The sequence below is a fragment of the Scyliorhinus torazame genome, chromosome 7 (assembly GCF_047496885.1).
Source record: "Scyliorhinus torazame isolate Kashiwa2021f chromosome 7, sScyTor2.1, whole genome shotgun sequence".
NCBI classification, from domain to species: Eukaryota; Metazoa; Chordata; class Chondrichthyes; order Carcharhiniformes; family Scyliorhinidae; genus Scyliorhinus; species Scyliorhinus torazame.
This window is the reverse complement of record NC_092713.1, coordinates 30,209,315-30,230,975: the sequence shown is the minus strand read 5'-3', so window position 1 is coordinate 30,230,975 and position 21,661 is coordinate 30,209,315. Positions and strand designations below refer to the sequence as shown.

At 47.4% G+C, this 21,661-nt stretch overlaps 1 protein-coding gene across 1 annotated transcript in view; it reads right to left on the bottom strand.

Annotated features, from left to right (window-relative positions):
- Positions 1-21,661, bottom strand: part of hfm1 (helicase for meiosis 1) — a 367,785-nt gene that overhangs the window by 202,133 nt on the left and 143,991 nt on the right. The window contains exons 9-10 of the mRNA XM_072512843.1: positions 17,081-17,213; positions 4,817-4,968 (exon numbers count right to left, since the gene is read on the bottom strand). Of these exons, the coding sequence (XP_072368944.1) occupies positions 4,817-4,968; positions 17,081-17,213 (285 nt within the window). The remainder of the gene's footprint in view (positions 1-4,816; positions 4,969-17,080; positions 17,214-21,661) is intronic.

Below are 21,661 nucleotides of genomic sequence, written 5' to 3'. Positions count from 1 at the left end.
TGCCATCCACAAACAGGTCCCCCAACCTTCTTATCCCTGCCCTGTGCCACCCCAAAAACCCTCCATCTATTCTCCCTGGGACAAACCGGTGGTTCCCCCATATCGAGGTCCGCACCGAGGCCCCCACTTCCCCCCTGTGCCGCCTCCATTGCCCCCAGATTTTGAGGGTAGCCGCCGCCAATGGGCTTGTGGTATTCCTCATTGGAGGGAGCGGCAGCAGCGCCGTTGGCAGCACCCCCAGACTCGTACCCTCAAGACGCCGTCTCCAGCCTCTTCCATGCAGCCCCCTCCCCCTCCATCACCCACTTGCGCACCATCGCCGCATTGGCAGCCCAGTAGTACCCACAGAGGTTGGGCAGCGCCAGCCCCCCCCATCCCTACTCCGCTCCAGGAACACCCTTCTCACCCTCTGAGTCCCTCGCGCCCACACAAACCCCGTTATGCTCCTGTTGACCTGCCTAAAGAAGGCCTTCGGGATGAGAATGGGGAGGCACTGGAACAGGAACAAAAACCTTGGGAGCACCGTCATCTTGACTGACTGCACCCTACCCGCCAGGGACAGCGGCAATGCGTCCCACCTCTTGAGCTCCTCCTCCATTTGCTGCACCAGCCTCGTGAAATTACGTCTATGCAGGGCCCCCCAGCTCCTGGCCACCTGGAGCCCTTTTTAGTGGGAGCTCGCCAATCCCCCTCTCCTGGTCCCCTGGGTGAACCACGAACAACTCGCTCTTCCCCATGTTGAGCTTGTACCCGGAGAAATCCCCGAACTCCCTGAGGATCCTCATTACCTCCTGCATTCCCCCCACCGGGTCCGCCACATATAGCAGCAAGTCGTCCGCATAGAGTGACACCCTCTGCTCCTCCCCGCCCCGCACCAACCCCCTCCAGTTCCTTGACTCCCTCAGTGCCATAGCCAGAGGTTCAATCGCCAGTGCGAAGAGCAGGGGGACAGGGGACACCCCTGCCTCGTCCCTCGATGTAACCAAAAGTACTCAGACCTCCTCTTGTTCGTGGCCACAGTCGCCATCGGGACCTCGGACAAACAGCCTAACCCACCTGATGAACCCGTCCCCAAACCCGAACCTCTTCAGCACCTCCCACAAGTACCCCCATTCTACCCTATTGAAGGCCTTCTCAGCGTCCATCGCCATCACTATCTCTGCCTCCCCCTCCCTCGCTGGCATCATAATAACGTTCAGGAGCCTCCGCACATTCGCGTTCAACTGCCTCCCCTTCACGAACCCCATCTGGTCTTCGTGGATAACCTGCGGCACCAATCCTCAATTCTCATGGCTAAGACCTTCGCCAGCACCTTGGCATCTACATTTAACAACAAAATCGGCCGATAAGACGCATACAGCAGGGTATCCTTGTCCCGCTTCAGGATTAAGGAGATCAGTGCTCGGGACATCGTCGGGGGCAAAGCCCTCCCCCCCCCCCCACTTGCCTCATTGAAGGTCCTAACCAGCAACGGGCCCAACAGGTCCACATATTTTTTGTAGAATTCGACCGGGAAACCGTCCGGCCCTGGTGCCTTCCCCGCCTGCATGCTCCCTATCCCTTTGGCCAGCTCCTCCAGCCCAATCGGGGCCCCTAATCCCGCCACCAGTCCCTCCTCCACCTTCGGGAACCTCAATTGGTCCAGAAAGCGGCCCATCCTTTCCTCCTCCAGTGGGGGCTCGGACCGATACAGTTCCTCATAAAAGTCCCCCAATCTCCCGAGCTGCGTCCCGCTTCCGAAGCTGATGCGCCAGCATCAGGCTTGCCTTTTTCTCATATTCAAAACCGCCCCCTGGGCCTTCCTCCATTGCGCCTCCGCCTTCCTGGTGGTCAACAGGTTGAATTCGGCCTGGAGGCTACACCTCTCCCTCAACAGTCCCTCCTCCGGCACCTCCTGTCTACCTTCACCATCTCCCCCACCAGCCTCTCCCTCTCCCTCTGCTCTCTCCTCTCCTTGTGGGCCCTAATGGAGATCAGCTCTCCTCTAACCACCGCCTTCAGCGCCTCCCAGACCATCCCCACTCGGGCCTCCCCGTTATCGTTGGCCTCCAGGTATCTCTCTATGCTTCCTCGGACCCGCTCGCTCACCTCCTTGTCCGCCAACAGCCCCACCTCCAAGCGCCACAACGGGCGCTAGTCTCTCTCCTCCCCCAGGTCTAGGTCTACCCAATGCGGGGCATGATCCGAAATGGCTATCGCCGAGTACTCGGTATCCTCTCCTCTCGCTATCAGCGCCCTGCTCATAACAAAAAAGTAGATCCGGGAATAGGCCATATCAATGTGCGAGAAGAATGAAAACTCCCTCGCCCCCAGCGTTGCAAATCTCCAAGGGTCCACCCCTCCCATCTGGTCCATAAACCCACTCAGCACTTTATCCACCACCGGCCTCCTACCCGTCCTAGACCTGGAGCGGTCCAGTGCCGGATCCAACACTGTGTTAAATTTCCCCTCATTATCAGGCCCCCCACTTCCAAGTCCGGGATCCGACCCAACATGCGCCGCATAAAACCCGCATTGTCCCAGTTCGGGGCATACACGTGACCAGCAGCACCCTCTCCCCTTGCAGCTTACCACTTACCATTACGTACCTGCCGCCATTGTCTGTCACAATGCTCGACGCCTCGAACGACACCCTCTTTCACACCAAGATCACCCCCCCCCCGCCCGATTTTTGGCATCCAGCCCCAAATGAAACACCTGCCCTACCCACCCCTTCCTCAATCTTACCTGGTCTGCCACCTTTAGGTGTGTCTCCTGGAGCATGACCACATCCGCCTTCAGCCCCTTCAGGTGCGTGAACACCCGGGCCCGCTTAACCGGCCCGTTCAGTCCCCTTACGTTCCAGGTTATCAGCCGGATCAGGGGGCTACCCGCCCCCCTCCCCCGCCGACTAGTCATAACCCCTCCTCGACCAGCCACGCGCCTGCACTCCACACCCGGCCCATTCCCCACGGTGGCAGACCCCCGTCCCAACCCCCTCTACTCGCTCCAGATCCCCCTTGACCATAACAGCAACCCGCACCCCCCACCCCCACCAGCTAGGACCCCTCCTAGCTGCATTGCTCCCCCCATTGCACTCCCGCAAGTCAGCTGACTCCTGCTGACCCCGGCCACTCCAACCTCTCCTTCGATTCCTCCGATTGTGGGACTTCCCCTCTCCCTCCATTACCCACCAGCAGGCTCTCCGCCTCCCTCTCCCATCCCAAGCGCGGGAAAAAACCCGCGCCTCCCCGCCCCCTCCAGCCTTTAGCACGGGAAAAAGCCTGCGCTTTCCACCTGCCCGGCCCCGCCTCCTCTGCCGCAGCTCCTTTTACAGGCCCAGTCCCCTCACCCCCGACTCGGGCCTCCCCCTCCCCCGCGGGGCCTCCCCCTCCCCGCGGGGCCCCATCCCCCCTACCGGCCATCCACCCCTACTCAGTTTACTTGCCCCCCTCCAAGAACCCACCCGACAGACCCAACCAAAACAGTGCCCAACCCACCCGAACCACCCACACCGAATCAAAAAGAAACAAGAACAAAGAACCCCCCCTCAAAATGTAAAACAACAACAATCCCCGACCATCCCCACGCCCGACCCCTCCATCCCAACCCTCAGTTCGTGTCCAGCTTCTTGGTCTGAACAAAATAATGGTGCTGGTCCTTGTAGGTGACCCACAGTCGTGCCGGCTGCAGCATGCCAAACTTCACCCCCTTCCTATGCAGCACCGCCTTCGCCTGGTTGTACCCAGCCCTCTTCTTCGCCACCTCCGCGCTACAGTCCTGATATATTCGAACCTCCACGTTCTCCCACCTGCTGCTCCTGTCTTTCTTGGCCCACCTGAGTACACATTCCCGATGAAATCGCACCAGCACCGCCCGCGGCGGCTCGTTAGCCTTGGGTCTCGTCGCCAGCACTCTATGGCCCCTTCCAGCTCCAGGGGCCCCTGGAAGGACCCCGCTCCCATCAGCGACTTTAACATAGTGACCACATAGGCCCCCACATCCGCCCCCTCCAGCCCCTCCGGGAGGCCCAGGATCCGCAGATTCTTCCACCTCGACCGATTCTCCATCTCCTCGAACCGTTCCTGCCATTTCTTGTGGAGCGCCTCCACCTTTACCGCTAGGCCCAGGATCTCGTCCTCGTTATCGGAGATCTTTTGTCGGACCTCGCGGATCGCCACCCCCTGGGCTGTCTGGGTCTCCAGCAGCTTATCAATAGAAGCCTTCATCGGCTCCAGCAGGTCCACTTTGAGCTCCCTGAAGCAGCACTGGATAACCTCCTGCTGCTCCTGCCCCAGTGCATCCACGCTGTCTGATCCACGCCCGCCGCCATCTTGCTCTTCTTCCCTCGCACTTTCTTTGGGTTCACCACCGCTCCTGGTCCAAGCCATACACTGTCGGGGGAATGTCGCAGTCTTCTTCCCACACCGGGAAATGTCGAAGAAATGCCGTTGGGGGGCCCTGAAAAGAGCCCAAAAGTCCGTTCCAAGCGGGAGCTGCCGAACGTGCGACTTAGCTCTGCATAGCCCCAACCGGAAGTCCAGGCTAGAATCCTCTTAATGTGAAAACTGTAATAGGGATTATCATATATTGGCCAATTTTGTTACCATTTCAAAAGTGCTTTAAGATGTCCTGATGCCATGAAAAGCATTACATAAATAACAGTTCTTTCTTTATTCACAGTAATGAATGCTGAGAAATAAAATGGCATTTTAACGTTCCACTAAAATAAACTTTCTCACAACAGTTGCTAGTTCCGACGCACTTCTCCTTTAGCATACATACCACGTTTACATTTTATAATGTTTAGTACAATTTGTTCAAAGCAGACACCTACGGGAGTAGTTATGATAATATGGGCATCTTGAATCTCAAAATAGTCATCCATCTCTGTGTCGCCAGTGAGCTCTTTGCAGTTCAGTCCAATAGGTCCAAACTTTTCTTTCCAATCTTCATGTCGCTGATTACATAAGGCCTTGATGGGAGCCACTAAGAAAATGAAAGATTTCATCACATATCTTAAAAAGTCATGGAAACAAATTGGGCAAGTTTCCTCGAAAATTAACAAATGATGCACAATAAGCTTATTGCTCACTGTATATTATTGTATCCACTTTGTAGCTCAGTACTAGTCTCCAAATGGCCTTCTTTAACCCTACCTCTAATAAGTGCCAAAGGGGCAAGTTTAACTACTTATGCTGCTGTAAAAACGGCCAAGTTGCATGCTGTCAGGGCAATGTATCCACTGCAAGAAAAGTGGACTAAGGGCAGCACGGTAGCATTGTGGATAGCATAATTGCTTCACAGCTCCAGGGTCCCAGGTTCGATTCCGGCTTGTTGGGTCACTGGCTGTGCGGAGTCTGCACATCCTCCCCGTGTGTGCGTGGGTTTCCTCCGGGTGCTCCGGTTTCCTCCCACAGTCCAAAGATGTGCAGGTTAGGTGGATTGGCCATGATAAATTGCCCTTAGTGTCCAAAATTGCCCTTAGTGTTGGGTGGGGTTACTGGGTTATGGGGACAGGGTGGAGGTGTTGACCTTGGGTAGGGTGCTCTTTCCAGGAGCCGGTGCAGACTCGATGGGCCGAATGGCCTCCTTCTGCACTGTAAATTCTATGTTAAAAAATTTCAACAATATGGCATAATATGAAATAATAAGTTTAGGTCAAAAAGGCAAGTTCTTGACTTCAGCCATGTAATTTAAGAATAATGATTTGTAGAAACTATGTTCGCAGGGTGGGAGGAAATTTAATATAAATGTTAGGTGATTCAACCCAGCCTCTTTGCAATCTTATTTTGTCAACTGGTTGAACATAGGAACAGGAGGACGCCAAGATGCCCCTTGAGCCTGTCGCTCCATTCAATGAGATCAATTTCCTGGAACAGTATGTAATGGAACCTACAAGGGAACAAGCGGTCCTAGATCTGGTCCTGTGTAATGAGGCAGGATTGATTAATGATCTCATAGTTCGGGATCCTCTTGGAAGGTGCGACCACAATATGGTGGAATTTAAAATACAGTTGGAGGATGACAAGGTAAAATCAAACACTAGTGTTTTGTGCTTAAACAAAGGTGATTACAATGGGATGAGAGAAGAACTAGCTAAGGTAGACTGGGAGCAAAGACTTCATGGCGAAGCAGTTGAGGAACAGTGGAGAACCTTCCGAGCGATCTTACACAGTGTTCAGAAAAGGTTCATACCGACAAAAAAGACGGTAGAAAGGGGAAAAATCGACCGTGGATATCTAAGCAGTTGAGGGAGAGTATCAAATTGAAGGAAAAAACATACAAAGTGGCAAAAATTAGTGGGAGACTAGAGGACTGGGAAGTCTTTAGGGGACAACAGAAAGCTACTAAAAAAGCCATAAAGAAGAGTAAGGTGGACTATGAAAGTAAACTGGCTCAGAACATAAAAGCTTCTACAAATATATAAGACAAAAAAGAGTGGCTAAGGTAAATATTGGTCCTTTGGAAGATGAGAAAGGAGATTTAATAATAGGAGACGGGGAAATGGCTGAGGAGCTGAACAGGTTTTTTGGGTCAGTCTTCACAGTGGAGGACACAAATAACATGCCAGTGACTGATGGAAATAAAGATATGATAGGTGAGGACCTTGAGATGATTGTAATCACTAAGGAGGCAGTATTGGGCAAGCTAATGGGGCTAAAGGTAGACAAGTCTCCTGGCCCTGATGGGATGCATCCCAGAGTGTTAAAAGAGATGGCTAGGGAAATTGTAAATGCACGAGTGATAATTTATCAAAATTCGCCAGACTCTGGGGTGGTCCCAGAGGATTGGAAAGTAGCAAACGTGACACCACTGTTTAAAAAAGGAGGTTGGCAGAAAGCGGGTAATTATAGGCCGGTAGGCTTAACTTCGGTTGTAGGGAAAATGCTGGAATCTATCATTAAGGAGGAAATAGCGGGGCACCTGGAGGGAAATTGTCCCATTGGGCAGACGCAGCATGGGTTCACAAAGGGTAGGTCGTGTCTGACTAATTTGGTAGAATTTTTTGAGGACGTTACCAGTGCAGTAGATAACGGGGAGCCAATGGATGTGGTATATCTGGATTTCCAGAAAGCTTTTGACAAGGTGCCACACAAAAGGTTGCTGCATAAACTAAAGATGCATGGCATTGAGGGTAAAGTGGTAGCATGGGTAGAGGATTGGTTAACTAACAGAAAGCAGAGAGTGGGGATAAACGGGTGTTTCTCTGGTTGGAAACCTGTAACTAGTGGGGTCCCTCAAGGATCAGTGTTGGGCCCGCAGTTGTTCACAATTTACATAGACGATTTGGAGTTGGGGACCAAGTGCAATGTGTCAAAGTTTGCAGACGACACTAAGATGAGTGGTAAAGCAAAAAGTGCAGAGGATACCGGAAGTCTGCAGAAGGATTTGGATAGGTTAGGTGAATGGGCTAGGGTCTGGCAGATGGAATTCAATGTTGCCAAGTGTGAGGCTATCCATTTTGGGAGGAATAACAGCAGAATGGATTATTATTTAAACGGTAAGATGTTAAAACATGCTGCTGTGCAGAGGGACCTGGGTGTGCTGGTGCACAAGTCGCAAAAAGTTGATGTGCAGGTGCAACAGGTGATTAAGAAGGCTAATCGAGTTTTGTCTTTCATTGCTAGAGGGATGGAGTTCAAGACTAGGGAGGTTATGCTGCAATTGTATAGGGTGTTGGTGAGGCCGCATCTGGAGTATTGTGTTCAGTTTTGGTCTCCTTACCTGAGAAAGGACATATTGGCACTGGAGGGAGTGCAGAGGAGATTCACTAGGTTGATCCCAGAGTTGAGGATATGACGAGAGGTTGAGTAGACTGGGACTGTACTCATTGGAGTTTAGAATGAGTGCAGTCAAAAACGCTCGGGTAGGGGAGATACGGTATTGGTAGCCGTCCTACCCGGGGACTCCATCCAAATCTTACCCATCGCGGCACATACGCACCTCATTCGACCTTTTCCTTTCAAAAACAGTTTTATTTATTTAGGCAACCTTTGGGTTGCTGCCAAATGCTATTTACATCCAAGAACATTTGGATGATAAATCAGCACTGGTCCACCATTGGGAAGTGTGCCATGTCCTAACATTTGTTTTTTTTTAAATGAGGGAGTCACACAGCGTGACCAATTATAAGGGAATAATTGGCCCCGAAGGACAGACACACTAACATACCGGATATTATACCAAGGTAGTTACAGGTACTATGCTTGTTTTACAGAACTCCAGAAGCTCCAGGACCGGAGAAAACAGAGAACACAAAGAAAGAAAAAGGAGGACAGCCATGAGGACTTCTTTCTTCGTGATCAAGATTTTTATACTGGACATTTGGTTGCGCGGGAACGCGGACCCCATTACTCCAAGCCCCCCTGCCGTTAATGATTCACTGCCCCGCAGTACCGAGGGCCCAGTCACCAGCCACGCTGCATTATCCTGGTGTGCCAAGTTCATAACTTGGTACTCCCTGTCGTACGTTATTGAAGCACTATTAGCGTTGGCCATACTCTGCTGTGCAGTACAGACTATGGGCCTCCGCAAGTGGAGAAGGAGAGCGTACCGCGCTCGAACCCCGGTATATCGGATCCAATCCCCTATGTTCGGGTATGACCAGACCCCAGACCCCCGCGACCTATAATACAAAAATAAAGAACAAGTACTTGCGTTTTCCTGTAAATAAAAAGATGTACAAAACTTTCATGAAAAAAAAAATGTATGATCCTGAGCTTGACTGCCAAGCCAGGAAAGAATATATGGAATGTTATGATTGTTGTTGTATGTTTTAGAGAGATAGGATGATGCAATGCTTGATGAGTGTATTTAGGTAAAATTAGAGGTTCCAAGTTTTTATTTTGTAGATACATGCCCCTGCCTGACATAGCGCCCTCAAGAATTGTTTAGGTAAATTTTTGTGCATAGCTAGGGTCAGAGTAGTGGCCATGTAGGAGGTGTTCCCCCCACCCAGTCAGGGAACGGAAAGGACAAAATTTATGTGATCCTTCATGCTTCGCGTTAGGATCACAAGGAGGGTCTGTAGCCAACTAAAATGGCTGATTCCCTATTAATTTGGCCAAAACCCGATTTAAAATGGCTAACCGAAAAGGCTGATGGGAAAAGCAGCCAACAGGACACAAACGGACAGCTGCAGACAGAATAGCGTATTCGGCTCTGGGGAAGTCGGCCCAGATCGATACTCAAGACTATTAGCAGCACATCAACCCAGACATCTGCAGTTTAATCGGCTATCCCCGGGAACAATTGCAACATATTAGCAATTGAATGCTGGGCCAGACCTGTCGGCGCCTGCAGTGGCCGAAACAAAGACAGGTGAACGACCACCCCCCGATCGAGGAATCGCCCCATTATTGGACATATCAAACCCAGTGATTGGGAAAAAGTCCAATCACTTGGGACTCAGGGTAAAGGTCCGCCCCGAGAGGCGGGAAGCCCCTGGGCCCGATAAAGTGAGGGGCCAAGTTCAGATCTCTCTCACTCTCCCTTCTTCACCTGCTCGCAGCCTTCGCAAGAACCTTCAGCAAAGAACCGTAAGTTTGACTCCAGCGATCGCTACCCGATAGAGATTCCTAGCCATCGACCCGTATCAGCCTTTTTGAATCCCGCAGGCCAGATCCAATACGATAAGCCATTCATTTCCCTGACCTGGTGGGCCCTTCCTAAAGTTAAGTATTGGCCAGTAGTGGTAGGTTTCGATATAGATAGTAGGATTATTATGTAAGCATTAATTTTTGTATATAATAAATGACCGTCGATTTCAATCTTACTAAGCGGTGTGCTGACTTATTAATCATAACTTGAGCTTGAACCACGTGGCGGTATTAGAAAGATACCTGGCGACTCGTGAGCAAAGGTGACATAATCAGAGCTAATAAACTAAGGCTAAAAAGAGCAACATCGGGGAAAGCAGAACTAGGGGGCATAGCCTCAAAATAAGGGGAAGTAGATTTAGGACGGAGTGTAGGAGGAACTTCTTCACCCAAAGGGTTGTGAATCTCTGGAATTCCTTGCCCAGTGAAGCAGTTCAGGCTCCTTCTTTAAACGTTTTTAAGAAAAAGATAGATACCTTTCTAAAGAATAAAGGGATTCGGGGATATGGTGTACGGGCCGGAGAGTGGAGCTGAGTCCACAAAGATCAGCCATGATCTCATTAAATGGCGGAGCAGGCTCGAGGGGCCAGATGGCCTACTCCTGTTCCTAGTTCTTATGTTCTTATGGCTGATTGGTTGCCTTACTCCACATACCTGCCTTTGGCCCACATCCCCTAATATCTCTGATTAACAAAAATCTATCTATCTCAGATTTAAAATTAACAACTGATCTGGCTTCAACTGCTGTTTCTGGGAAAGAGATCCAAGCCCCTACCATCCTTTGAGTGAAGACATTCTTCCCTAATGTTTAGACTATGCCCCTAATTTTAGAATCTCTAACCAGTGGAAATAGTTTATCTTTATCTACCCTGTCCTTTCCTGTTAATATCTTGAATACTTCGATCATCCCTTAATCATCAAAATTTGAGCAAAATACTGGTCTAATTTGAGTAATCGCTCCTCGTAACTCAACCCCTGTAATTCAGGTATAATTTTTGTAAACCTTCGTTGCACTCCCTCCAAGGCTAAAATATCCTTGCTAAGTTGTGGTGCCCAGAATTGCTCACATGGTGGGGTCAAACCAGGGTTTTGTGTAGCTGCAGCATAACCCCTGTGTCTTTATATTCCAGATCTCTAGATATAAAGGCTTGCATTCCATTAGCCTTTTTGATTATGTTCTGTACTTGTTCCTGGCATTTTAAGGACCTATGCAGCTGAACCCCAAATCTTTTTGGACATCCGCTGTACCGAACCTCTTTGCTTTTAGAAAGTACGCTGTTCTGTCCTTTTTTGGTCCAAAATGGAAAACATCACACTTGCTTACATTAAATTCCATCTGCCACAATTTTGCCCGTTCACCTAGTCTGCCAATATCTCCTTGCAATATTATGCTATCATCTAGGCTGTCTACAATACCACCTAAGAGAAGAGCTTGTTGGGGATGTGTGAAAGAACCAGACATGGAATGGGTGAGGATGAAGGAGAGCTCCTGTACAGGGACGACCCTCCGGCCCCACGCCATAGCATTGCTCCCATCCCCACCAACAAAACACTCAACAAGCCCAGAGGTGGTAGCCACCCTACGAACCTGGAACCAGATGAGGCAAATGGGAAGTAAAGGCAAGGGCGTTGGCCCCTTTCCCCATGAATAAGCTTGACCGAAATGTCCACCATGGCCCCCAGCTGCTGCAGCCACACATTCGCACCAGCCATGCTAGACGCCATCTTTAAGAGGTGGAGACAGGATGGTGGTGGTTGGGGGGGGGGGGGGGGGAGATACTGATAGTTAGGGGCTTTTACACAGAGGATAGGCTAGTGACCTCAGGGGAACTAATAGAGAGACTGCAGCTACCTAATGGGAATGAACTCAGACACCTACAGGTTAAGAACTTTCTCCTCAAGGAGACGGCAACATACCCTCGGACCCCAAGACACACAATGCTAGAGAAGCTACTGGACATGGGTAGCATGGGAGGGGGAAACTGCAGGGACCCGTACAGATGACAATTAGAAAGGGCACTTTCCCCACTGGACGAACACAAGAAAAATGGAAGGAAGAATTCGGGACGGAAATAGGGTGGGAACTCTGGGGCGAAGCACTGAACAGGGCTAATTCCACCTCCTCCTGCGCAAGGCTAAGTCTAATGCAACTGAAAATGGTGCACAGAGCACACCTCACAAGAACCCAAATGAGCGGGTTATTCCTGGAGGTAAAGGATAAATGTGAACGGTGCCACAGCGGCTCGGCCAACTGCACCCACATGCTCTGGACACGGCCCAGACCTGTCGGACTCTAGACAGCCTGCTTCAAGAAAATGTCCACGGTTACGGCGGTGAGGGTGGAGCTGTGCCCGAGAGTGGCAGCCTTCGGGGTCTCGGACCTGGCAGCACTATTCATGGGGAAAGGGGCCAACGCCCTTGCCTTTACTTCCCATTTGCCAGCCCAAGAATCCTGCTTGGCTGGTGATCAGCAGCACCCACAGCTGCAGACTGGCTGTTAGATCTGTCGGTATTTCTCCACCTGGAGAAGATCAAATTCTCTATCGAGAGTCAGAGGAGGGCTTCCACAAAGCGTGGAGGCCATTCTCCAACTTGTTCCAGGACCTATTCAAATCCAACAGCCAATAACACGTGGGGGGGGAGCAGCACATGGGAACCAACAAGACTGCAGAGACCGGACAGTGAGGGAAGGGGGCAAGGCCAGAGAGCAAGGAGGGGGAAGCTGAATAATGGCCGAAACGGATATTAGGGAGCCTAGAGCAAAGCTGCAAAGAACAGAACCCCCAAAGAAACACCAAAAACAGGATGGGGGGGGCGGCGGGAGTGTGGCCAATCAATAAAGTGGGAGGGGGGGGGGGGGGGGGGAGGAACCGCATCTCTGCAAATAGATGACAATTGCCAACTGTATAGTACGAGACCAAAGAATATATCTCAAAGCAACAAAAAAGGCGGGGGCGGGAAGGGGGGGTCAATACCAATGGAAATGTCTTGTACATTGTACCCGAGGTACATCCATATCCTTGTCTACTGTATATGGTGTATAAAATGAAAAACTGCAATAAAAACATTTTTCAAAATAAAGAGAAGAGCATGTATTTGACAAAATCTTAAAGCAAGTCATCAATTCACTGTCTGAGACATATAATGGAACCTAACAGAAGGGAAAAGCAAATAATTTAAATGGAGATTGATGACATATACAAGTAAAACTAATTTACAAATTTGATGTCAATTTCAGTGTGGTTTGCAACTTAGATTTGCAATCTGATCAAAGGATTAAATATGGTAGCCATCAGACTGCATTTCTCAACAAGCTTAACTGGGTCTTTAATGTGTATTATTTTAATAAAAGCTCCTTAGAAAACGACAATAACTATTGAGTGGATAACATCCATGCAAATTAACTAACTCCTCATTTAAGCTTTGAAACTCTGCTATTTCTCATCAGTGCACAAATGCAAGTATTTGTTCAAATACTTTTGGGCGGGATTCACAGTTTGAGAGACTAAGTGCTGACGCCGGGACAGAATGGCGGGTTTCCACGGTCCTGATGGGGTGTGACTGCCGGAGCCATTCAGGACATTCAAATAGCCAGATTCGCGTCACGTGGAACGAGTGAAAGTCCAACACACACTGGCGTGTGATTCACTGGGGTCGGGAATGGCACTTGACAGCCTGACAAGTCGCAGCTGCAGATAAGCACTCCACTCCTCACACACTCTTGAACTGGATGAGACTCAGTTTCACACATGAGGAGGACGCATTTACCCTCCGCAGGGCTTCACTCTATAGCCTGGCATCTACAAGCTCCCCCAGCTCCTCTCCTCATGTCTGTTTTATTTCCTCCACTGAAGATCGTCCTCTCTCCATCAACTCCCCATATATGTTCGAGACCCTACCCTCCCCAATGTCGTCCTCGGACAACATTTTATCTTGCAACGCTGGGTGTGGTAACTTCGGAAACGTAACCAACTCCTTCCTAACTTGCAGATATCGAAACCTATTTCCCCCCTGGTAGTTGGAACTCCTCCTCTAGCTCTCCCAACTCTGCAAACTTCCCCTCCTCAAAAGCACTCAATCCCTGCCCTCACCCATGCACTAAACATGGAATCTAGACCTGCCGGAGCAAACCTGTGATTGCCACAGATCAGCGCCCACAGTGACATCCCCTCCATCTTAAAATGCCGCCGAAGGAGAATTACTAGCTCTCACTGCTTCTTCATTTTCTACCTATGTAATCCCCGCAAAACGGGTGAAAAGGACTAAAAAATCCAACCTTGGGCAGGAGCCACCTAATGTGCGATCACTCATTCCATGGCAGCCACCGGAAGTCAAGACCTTTCATCATGTTAATAGGAATCTGTTTACCCACACAAATACCAGACACATAAAACAATGTTTAAGTCAACTATTTTTACAGGAAGCTCAGTTAAAAAATAAACAAAATCAGAAACAGAATCACATAATTTTTACAGTGCAGAACGAGGTCATTCGGTCCATAGAGTCTGCACTGGCTCTCAAAGACCTTTCTACCTAGTCCCATTCATTTGCCTTATCCCTGTAACCTTACACATTCTTTCTTTTCAGATAGCAATCCAATTCCCTTTGAATACCTAAATCAAACTTGCTTCCGTCACCCTCTCAGGAAATTTGTTTCAGGTTCTAGCGGCCATCTGGGGGAAATTTATTTTCCTCCCATCACTTTTACCCCTTTTGCCAATTATTCTGAATCTGTGCCCTCTAGTTCTTGATGTTACCTTGAATTTCTCACCAATTGCCCTGTCCATATCTTTTAAGATTTTGAATACCTCTATCAAGTCTCCTCTCAGTCTTCATTTCTCCAAGAAAAAGTCCCAACTTCACCAATCTATCCTCATAGCTACAGTTCTTTATCCCTGGAATCATTCTTGTGAATCTTCTCTGTACTCTCATAAATTTCTTCACATTTTTCCTCACCATATGCACCATAGAAAGCATTCTTTCTGGTTGTATCACAGCTTGGTATGGAGCCTGCTCTGCTCAAGACCGCAGGAAACTACAAAAGGTCGTGAATGTAGCCCAGTTCATCACGCAAACCAACCTCCCATCCATTGACTCTATCTATAATTCCCACTGCCTCAGAAAGGCAGCCAGCATAATTAAGGGCCCCACCCACCCCGGACATACTCTATTCCACCTTCTTCCGTCAGGAAAAAGATACCAAAGTTTGAGGTCACGTACCAACCGACTCAAGAACAGCTTCTTCCCTACTGCCATCAGACTTTTGAATGGACCTACCTCTACACCTTACTATAACTGTAACATTATATTCTGCAGTCTCTCCTTCCTTCCCTATGCACGGTATGCATTGTTTGTACAGCAAGCAAGAAACAATACTTTTCACTGTATACTAATACATGTGACAATAATAAATCAAATCAAATCAAGTGTGGCACCCAGAACTGGATGCTGTACTCCAGATGAGGCTTAACTAACATCTTATACAAGTTCAACATGACCTCCTTACTCTTGTACTGAATGTCTTGATTAATAAAACCAGAGAAACCATATGCTTTATTCACTGCTCTATCCACATTACCTCAGGGATTGCAGTGGTTGAAGAAGGCAGCTCACCACCACCTTCCGAAGGGCAAATAGGGATGAGCAATAAATGCTAGGCCTAGCCAGCAAAACCCACATCCCGTAAATGAATAAAAAAAACATGCCCTGCTACCTTCAAAGACTTATGAAACCGACCATATGGGGCTGGTTTAGCATAATGGGCTAAATCGCTGGCTTGTAATGCAGAACACAGCCAGCAGCGCGGGTTCAATTCCCATACCAGCCTCCCCGAACAGGTGCCGGAATGTGGCAACTAGGGACTTTTCACAGTAACTTCATTGAAGCCTATTTGTGACAATAAGTGATTATTATTATATTATTATTATGAACATATATACTCATGCACATCCTTTAGTTTCTCCCTTTATTTTCCAATAATAATAATCTTTATTGTCACAAGTAGGCTTACATTAACACTGCAATGAAGTTACTGTGAAAATCCCATTGTTGTCACATTCCTGCGCCTGTTTGGGTACACAGAGGGAGAATTCAGAATGTCCAAATTACATAACAGCACGTCTTTCGGGACTAGTTGAAGGAAACCGGAGCACTTGGAGGAAACCCACGCAGACACGGGGAGAACGTGCAGACTCCATACAGTGACCCAAGCCGGAAATCGAACCTGGGACCCTGGAACTGTGAAGCAATAGTGCTAGCCACTGTGTTACCATGTGCCCGTACTACCGCTCCATATTATTCCTCCAAAAATGAATCACCTCACACTTCACTGAACTTCATCTGCCACCTGTCTGCTCAATTCACTAACATGTCTATGTCCTTTTGAAGTTCAAGACGATCCTCATCAGTTAGCAAGTTTCCAATCTTTGTATCATCAAAATCATGCCCTGAACACTGTGGTCTAGGTCATTTATATCAGGAATAGCAAAAGCCCCCAAAACTGATACCTAGGAAACTCACCCATTCTCCAATCTGGAAAATGACCATGTATCACCACTCTGTTTCCTGTCACTCAGCCAATTTCTTATCCAAGTGTTACTTTCCCTTTCATTCCAAGAGCTAGAATCTTGTTCACAAGTCTGTTGCGTGGCACCGTATAAAATGCCTTTTTGAAAATTGATATGCACCACATTAACAGGTCCTTATCACCCTTCGATAGTTTAACTGTATCAACAATTGAATTCTTCTCTAACCTGGAGTTTTGGAATAAATATAAATGAGGAGCTCTGTTCATGGTAAATGAATCCCAAGAAAGGATAATTTACTGTTATGATGATAGTAGTTAGTTTAAACCCTTGCCCACAAGATTGTGGCTTCAATCCACTTTGGAATCTCAGCAGATAATTGAGTGATTTGCCTGTTCAGTACCAAACGAGATTTGCATTGTTCAAGGTGCCACCTTTTAATGGAGATGTTAATCTGAGACCCATCTGACAATTCAGGTGGACTTTAAAGATCCATTGGACTTTATGTTATTCTGTTCTCACCAGCATTTCTCTATCAACTAATACTTGTGAAAACAGATTAACTAGCCATTCAGTCTACTGCTATTTGTGGGAACTTCTGGTGTAGATACTGAATGGATACTGTATTAACCTACAAAGCGGTTCCTACACCCCAGAAAAACAAGTGTGATGTGTTTTGAGATGTAACTGAGACATCAGATAATGTGTGTTATCAGTGCAAACTCTTTTCTCAAAGAGGGGTATAATAGTGGTTGGGTTGTAATTATGTTGTCTTATTTACAACCTATAAATTGCATGTGACATAAACCATTTTAGTATTAATTTCAATAATAAATAAGCTAGTTGAACTAATCATCAATAGTTGGAAATACAACATTATATTTTGCTTTTTGCATCAAATTTCTAAAATAGAAATGAGAAAATAAAATGTTCAGTCTTAGATAAAAAAAAGAATAGAATTCTTATTAAACTTACTATATACAATCTTTATATTAGACCACGGTTTTGGAACTTCCATCAGCAATTTCACTATGGCTAGTTCAAACATTACAGTTTTTCCGGAACCAGTTGGGGAACAAATCACAAAGTTCTTCTCTGTATAAAGAAGCTAAAAAGAATCCATAAACATTTAGATCTAATTGATAAAATGGCTAAGCCAAGGATCAATTTGACTTTTACAACATATTGCGCAACCTCAATATTTTGTTTTCATGTGCAGATTGAGAAGCATATTCCCACTGTTGGCAGATTTTTTTCTGAACTAATCAAGTGGCTTGGTGCCAGGTATCGGATTCCAACACATGGCTCCGCACGATGATAGGATATACAGTGGGGCCCACAATTCATTTTTCCCCCATTCTATTTTGCAGATTATCTATCTTCAGATTTCAACAAAATGGACAGTGTTACAGGAGGAAAAACTTTGTTTTTGAAGAAGTAACAATGTCTTTGAAGAAGTAACATTAAGAGTACAGGATAAATGAAGAAGAAATCTTGGACGAAATAAACAGAACTCCAAATGGATAAAATAACATGAAGTGAAATAAAGAAGAAAATCTTGCAGAGAGAAAGGGAATGAGTTCACTTGGATGATAAGGAAATATACAGAAACATGTTTAGAACATAGAACGATACAGCGCAGTACAGGCCCTTCGGCCCACGATGTTGCACCGAAACAAAAGCCATCTAACCTACACTATGCCATTATCATCCATATGCTTATCCAATAAACTTTTAAATGCCCTCAATGTTGGCGAGTTCACTACTGTTGCAGGTAGGGCATTCCACGGCCTCACCACTCTTTGTGTAAAGAACCTACCTCTGACCTCTGTCCTATATCTATTACCCTTCAGTTTAAAGCTATGTCCCCTCATGCCAGCCATTTCCATCCTCTTATAATCCCCTCCAAGACTTTACCCACTACAGACGTGAGGCTCACCGGTCTATAGTTGCCAGGGTTGTCTCTGCTCCTCTTTTTGAACAAAGGGACCACATTTGCTATCCTCCAGTCCTCTGGCACTATTCCTGTAGCCAATGACGACATAAAAATCAAAGCCAAAGGTCCAGCAATCTCTTCCCTGGCCTCCCAGAGAATGCTAGGATAAATCCCATCAGGCCCCGGGGACTTATCTATTTTCAGCCTGTCCAGAATTGCCAACATCTCTTCCCTACGTACCTCAATGCCATCTATTCTAATAGCCTGGGTCTCAGCATTCTCCTCCACAACATTATCTTTTTCCTGAGTGAATACTGACGAAAAATATTCATTTAGTATCTCACCTATCTCTTCAGACTCCACACACAACTTCCCATCCCTGTCCTTGACTAGTCCTACTCTTACCCTAGTCATTCGCTTATTCCTGACATACCTATAGAAAGCTTTTGGGTTTTCCTTGATCCTACCTGCCAAATACTTCTCATGTCCCCTCCTTGCTCGTCTTAGCTCTCTCTTTAGATCCTTCCTCGCTACCTTCTAACTATCCATCGCCCCAACTGAAACTTCACACCTCATCTTCACCTCCTTCTTCCTCTTAACAAGAGATTCCACTTATTTGGTAAACCACGGTTCCCGCGCTCTACGCCTTCCTCCCTGCCTGACCGGTACGTACTTATCAAGAACACGCAGTAGCTGATCCTTGAACAAGCTCCACTTATCCAGTGTGCCTAACACTTGCAGCCTACTTCTCCAACCTATCCCCCCCAAGTCACGTCTAATGGCATCATAATTGCCCTTCCCCCAGCTATAACTCTTGCCCTGCGGTGTATACTTATCCCTTTCCATCACTAACGTAAACGTCACCGAATTGTGGTCACTGTCCCCAAAGTGCTCTCCTACCTCCAAATCCAACACCTGGCCTGGTTCATTACCCAAAACCAAATCCAACGTGGCCTCGCCTATTGTTGGCCTGTCAACATATTGTGTCAGGAAACCCTCCTGCACACACTGTACAAAAAACAACCCATCTAATGTACTCGAACTATATCTTTTCCAGTCAATATTTGGAAAGTTAAAGTCTCCCATAATAACTACCCTGTTACTTTCGCTCTTATCCAGGATCATCCTCGCCATCCTTTCCTCTACATCCCTAGAACTATTTGGAGGCATATAGAAAACTCCCAACAGGGTGACCTCTCCTTTCCTGTTTCTAACCTCAGCCCATACTACCTCGGAAGATGAGTCCCCATCTAGCATCCTCTCCGCCACCGTAATACTGCTCTTGACTAGCAGCGCCACACCTCCCCCTCTTTAGCCTCCTTCTCTGAGTTTACTAAAACACCTAAACCCCGGAACCTGCAACATCCATTCCTGTCCCTGCTCTATCCATGTCTCCGAAATGGCCACAACATCGAAGTCCCAGGTACCAACCCATGCTGCCAGTTCCCCTACCTTATTTCATATACTCCTGGCATTGATGTAGACACACTTCAAATCACCTACCTGAACACTGGCCCCCTCCTGCGACGTCAAATCTGTGCTCCTGACCTCTATACTCTCATTCTCTCGTACCCTAAAACTACAATCCAGGTTCCCATGCCCCTGCTGCATTAGTTTAAACCCCCCCAAAGAGCACTAACAAATCTCCCCCCCAGGATATTTGTGCCCCTCAGGTTCAGATGTAGACCATCCTGTCTGTAGAGGTCCCACCTTCCACAGAAAGAGCCCCAGTTATCCAGAAATCTGAATCCCTCCCGCCTGCATCACCCCTTTTAAAAATGGACTTTCTTAGCAAAACCAAATTTTGTCAGTTCAGGTATTGGAAACAGATTTCAAAGGTTGTACAATCTATCCCTGTCATTCTCATCATCGAGTCATCCAGCATTTAAAAAGTCAATCAGCCATTGTGCCTGCACCAACTCTTTGAAAGAGCTATCCAATTCATTCCACTGCCTTGCTTTTTTCCCATATTCCTACAACTTTTTATTTTTCTACTCTTTCTCATCCTCTTCCAGCAGGCTCATTCTGAAGAGCCTGAGACAAGACATTGATGGCTTTGAAGATTTTGGCTGGACTGTTAAAGAAACACCCACCATGCCTCAATAAGCAATTCAACGATAGATCCTTCAGAATGCCTATTATGTACTAAACAGTAACTTAGGTCTCACTGTGGTTGCTCTGAGCTCGGGCTTTGGGGATTGTTTTTCTAAATAAATTTAGAGTACCAAAATCATTTTTTCCAATTAAGGGGCAATTTAGCGTGGCCAATCCACCTAGCCTGCATAGCTTTGGGTTGTGAGGGCGAAACCCACGCAAACACGGGGAGAATGTGCAAACTCCACATGGACAGTGACCCAAAGGCATGATCGAACCTGGGACCTCGGCGCCCCGAGGCAGCAGTGCTAACCACTCAACAACAGTTAAAACAGTCAACAACAGTTTTATCAAACGATATCAGTTTTCAGGTGAAAGGTACACCTGAAACATGAACTCTATTTGACTCACCACAGCTGCTGCCAGATCTGCTGAGTATGTCCAGCATTTTCTTGGGTTGCTATTGAACAGAAACTCAATTGGACCAGCCACATAAATGCTGTGACTATCACAGGAGCTCAGAAGTTAGGTATTCTGTGGCAAGTGGTTCACTTTCTGACTCCCCAAAGCCACTTCACCATCTACAAGGCACAAATCAGGAGTGTGATGGAATTCTCTACACTTGTCTGGATGAGTGCAGCTGCAACAAAACTCAAAATGCTCATCACTGTCCAGGACAAAACATTCAGTTTGATTGAAAACCCATCCACCATTTATAACATTCACCATTGATGCACCATGGCTGTGGTGTGTAATCTCCAAAGGATGCATTGCAGAAATTCACTAAGCCACCTTTGACAATAACAGAAAATGTTGGAAAATCTCAGTAGGTCTGACAGCATCTGTGGTGAACAGAGCTAGAATTTTGAGTCTGGATCACTCTTCCTCAGTGCTCTGAGGAAGAGTCATCCAGACTTGAAACGTTAGCTCTGTTCTCTCTCCACAGAGGCTGAGATTTTCTAGCATTTTCTGTTTTGTTTCAGATTCCAGCATTTTGCATAGCAGTGATTAGCACTGTTGCTTCTTAGATCCAGGGTCCCAGGTTCGATTCCTGGCTTGCGTTACTGTTTGTGCAGAGTCTGCACATTCACCCGTTTCTGCGTTGGCTTCCTCCGGGTGCTCCAGTTTCCTCCCACAAGTCCAAAGATATGCAGGTTAGGTGGATTGGCAATGCTAAATTACCCTTAGTGTCCTGCGTTTCAGGGATGGGGTGGAAGTGTGGGCTTAAGTAGGGTGCTCTTTCCAAGGGCCGCCAGACTCGATGGGTCGAATGGCCTCCTTCTGCACTGTAAATTCTATGATTCACAGTAATTTACTTTGATCTTTGACAATACATCTCCAACTTGCAACCTCTACCATCCAAGAGGCCAATGGCAGCTGGTGGATGGAAACACCATCACTTTCAAGCTCTGCTGCAAGTCACATACTATCCTGCATGGTCATGCATCACTGAATCTTAATCACAGCTGAGTCTAAATTCTGAAATTTCCTCCATAACAGCACTGTAGCGGTACCTTTACCACTTG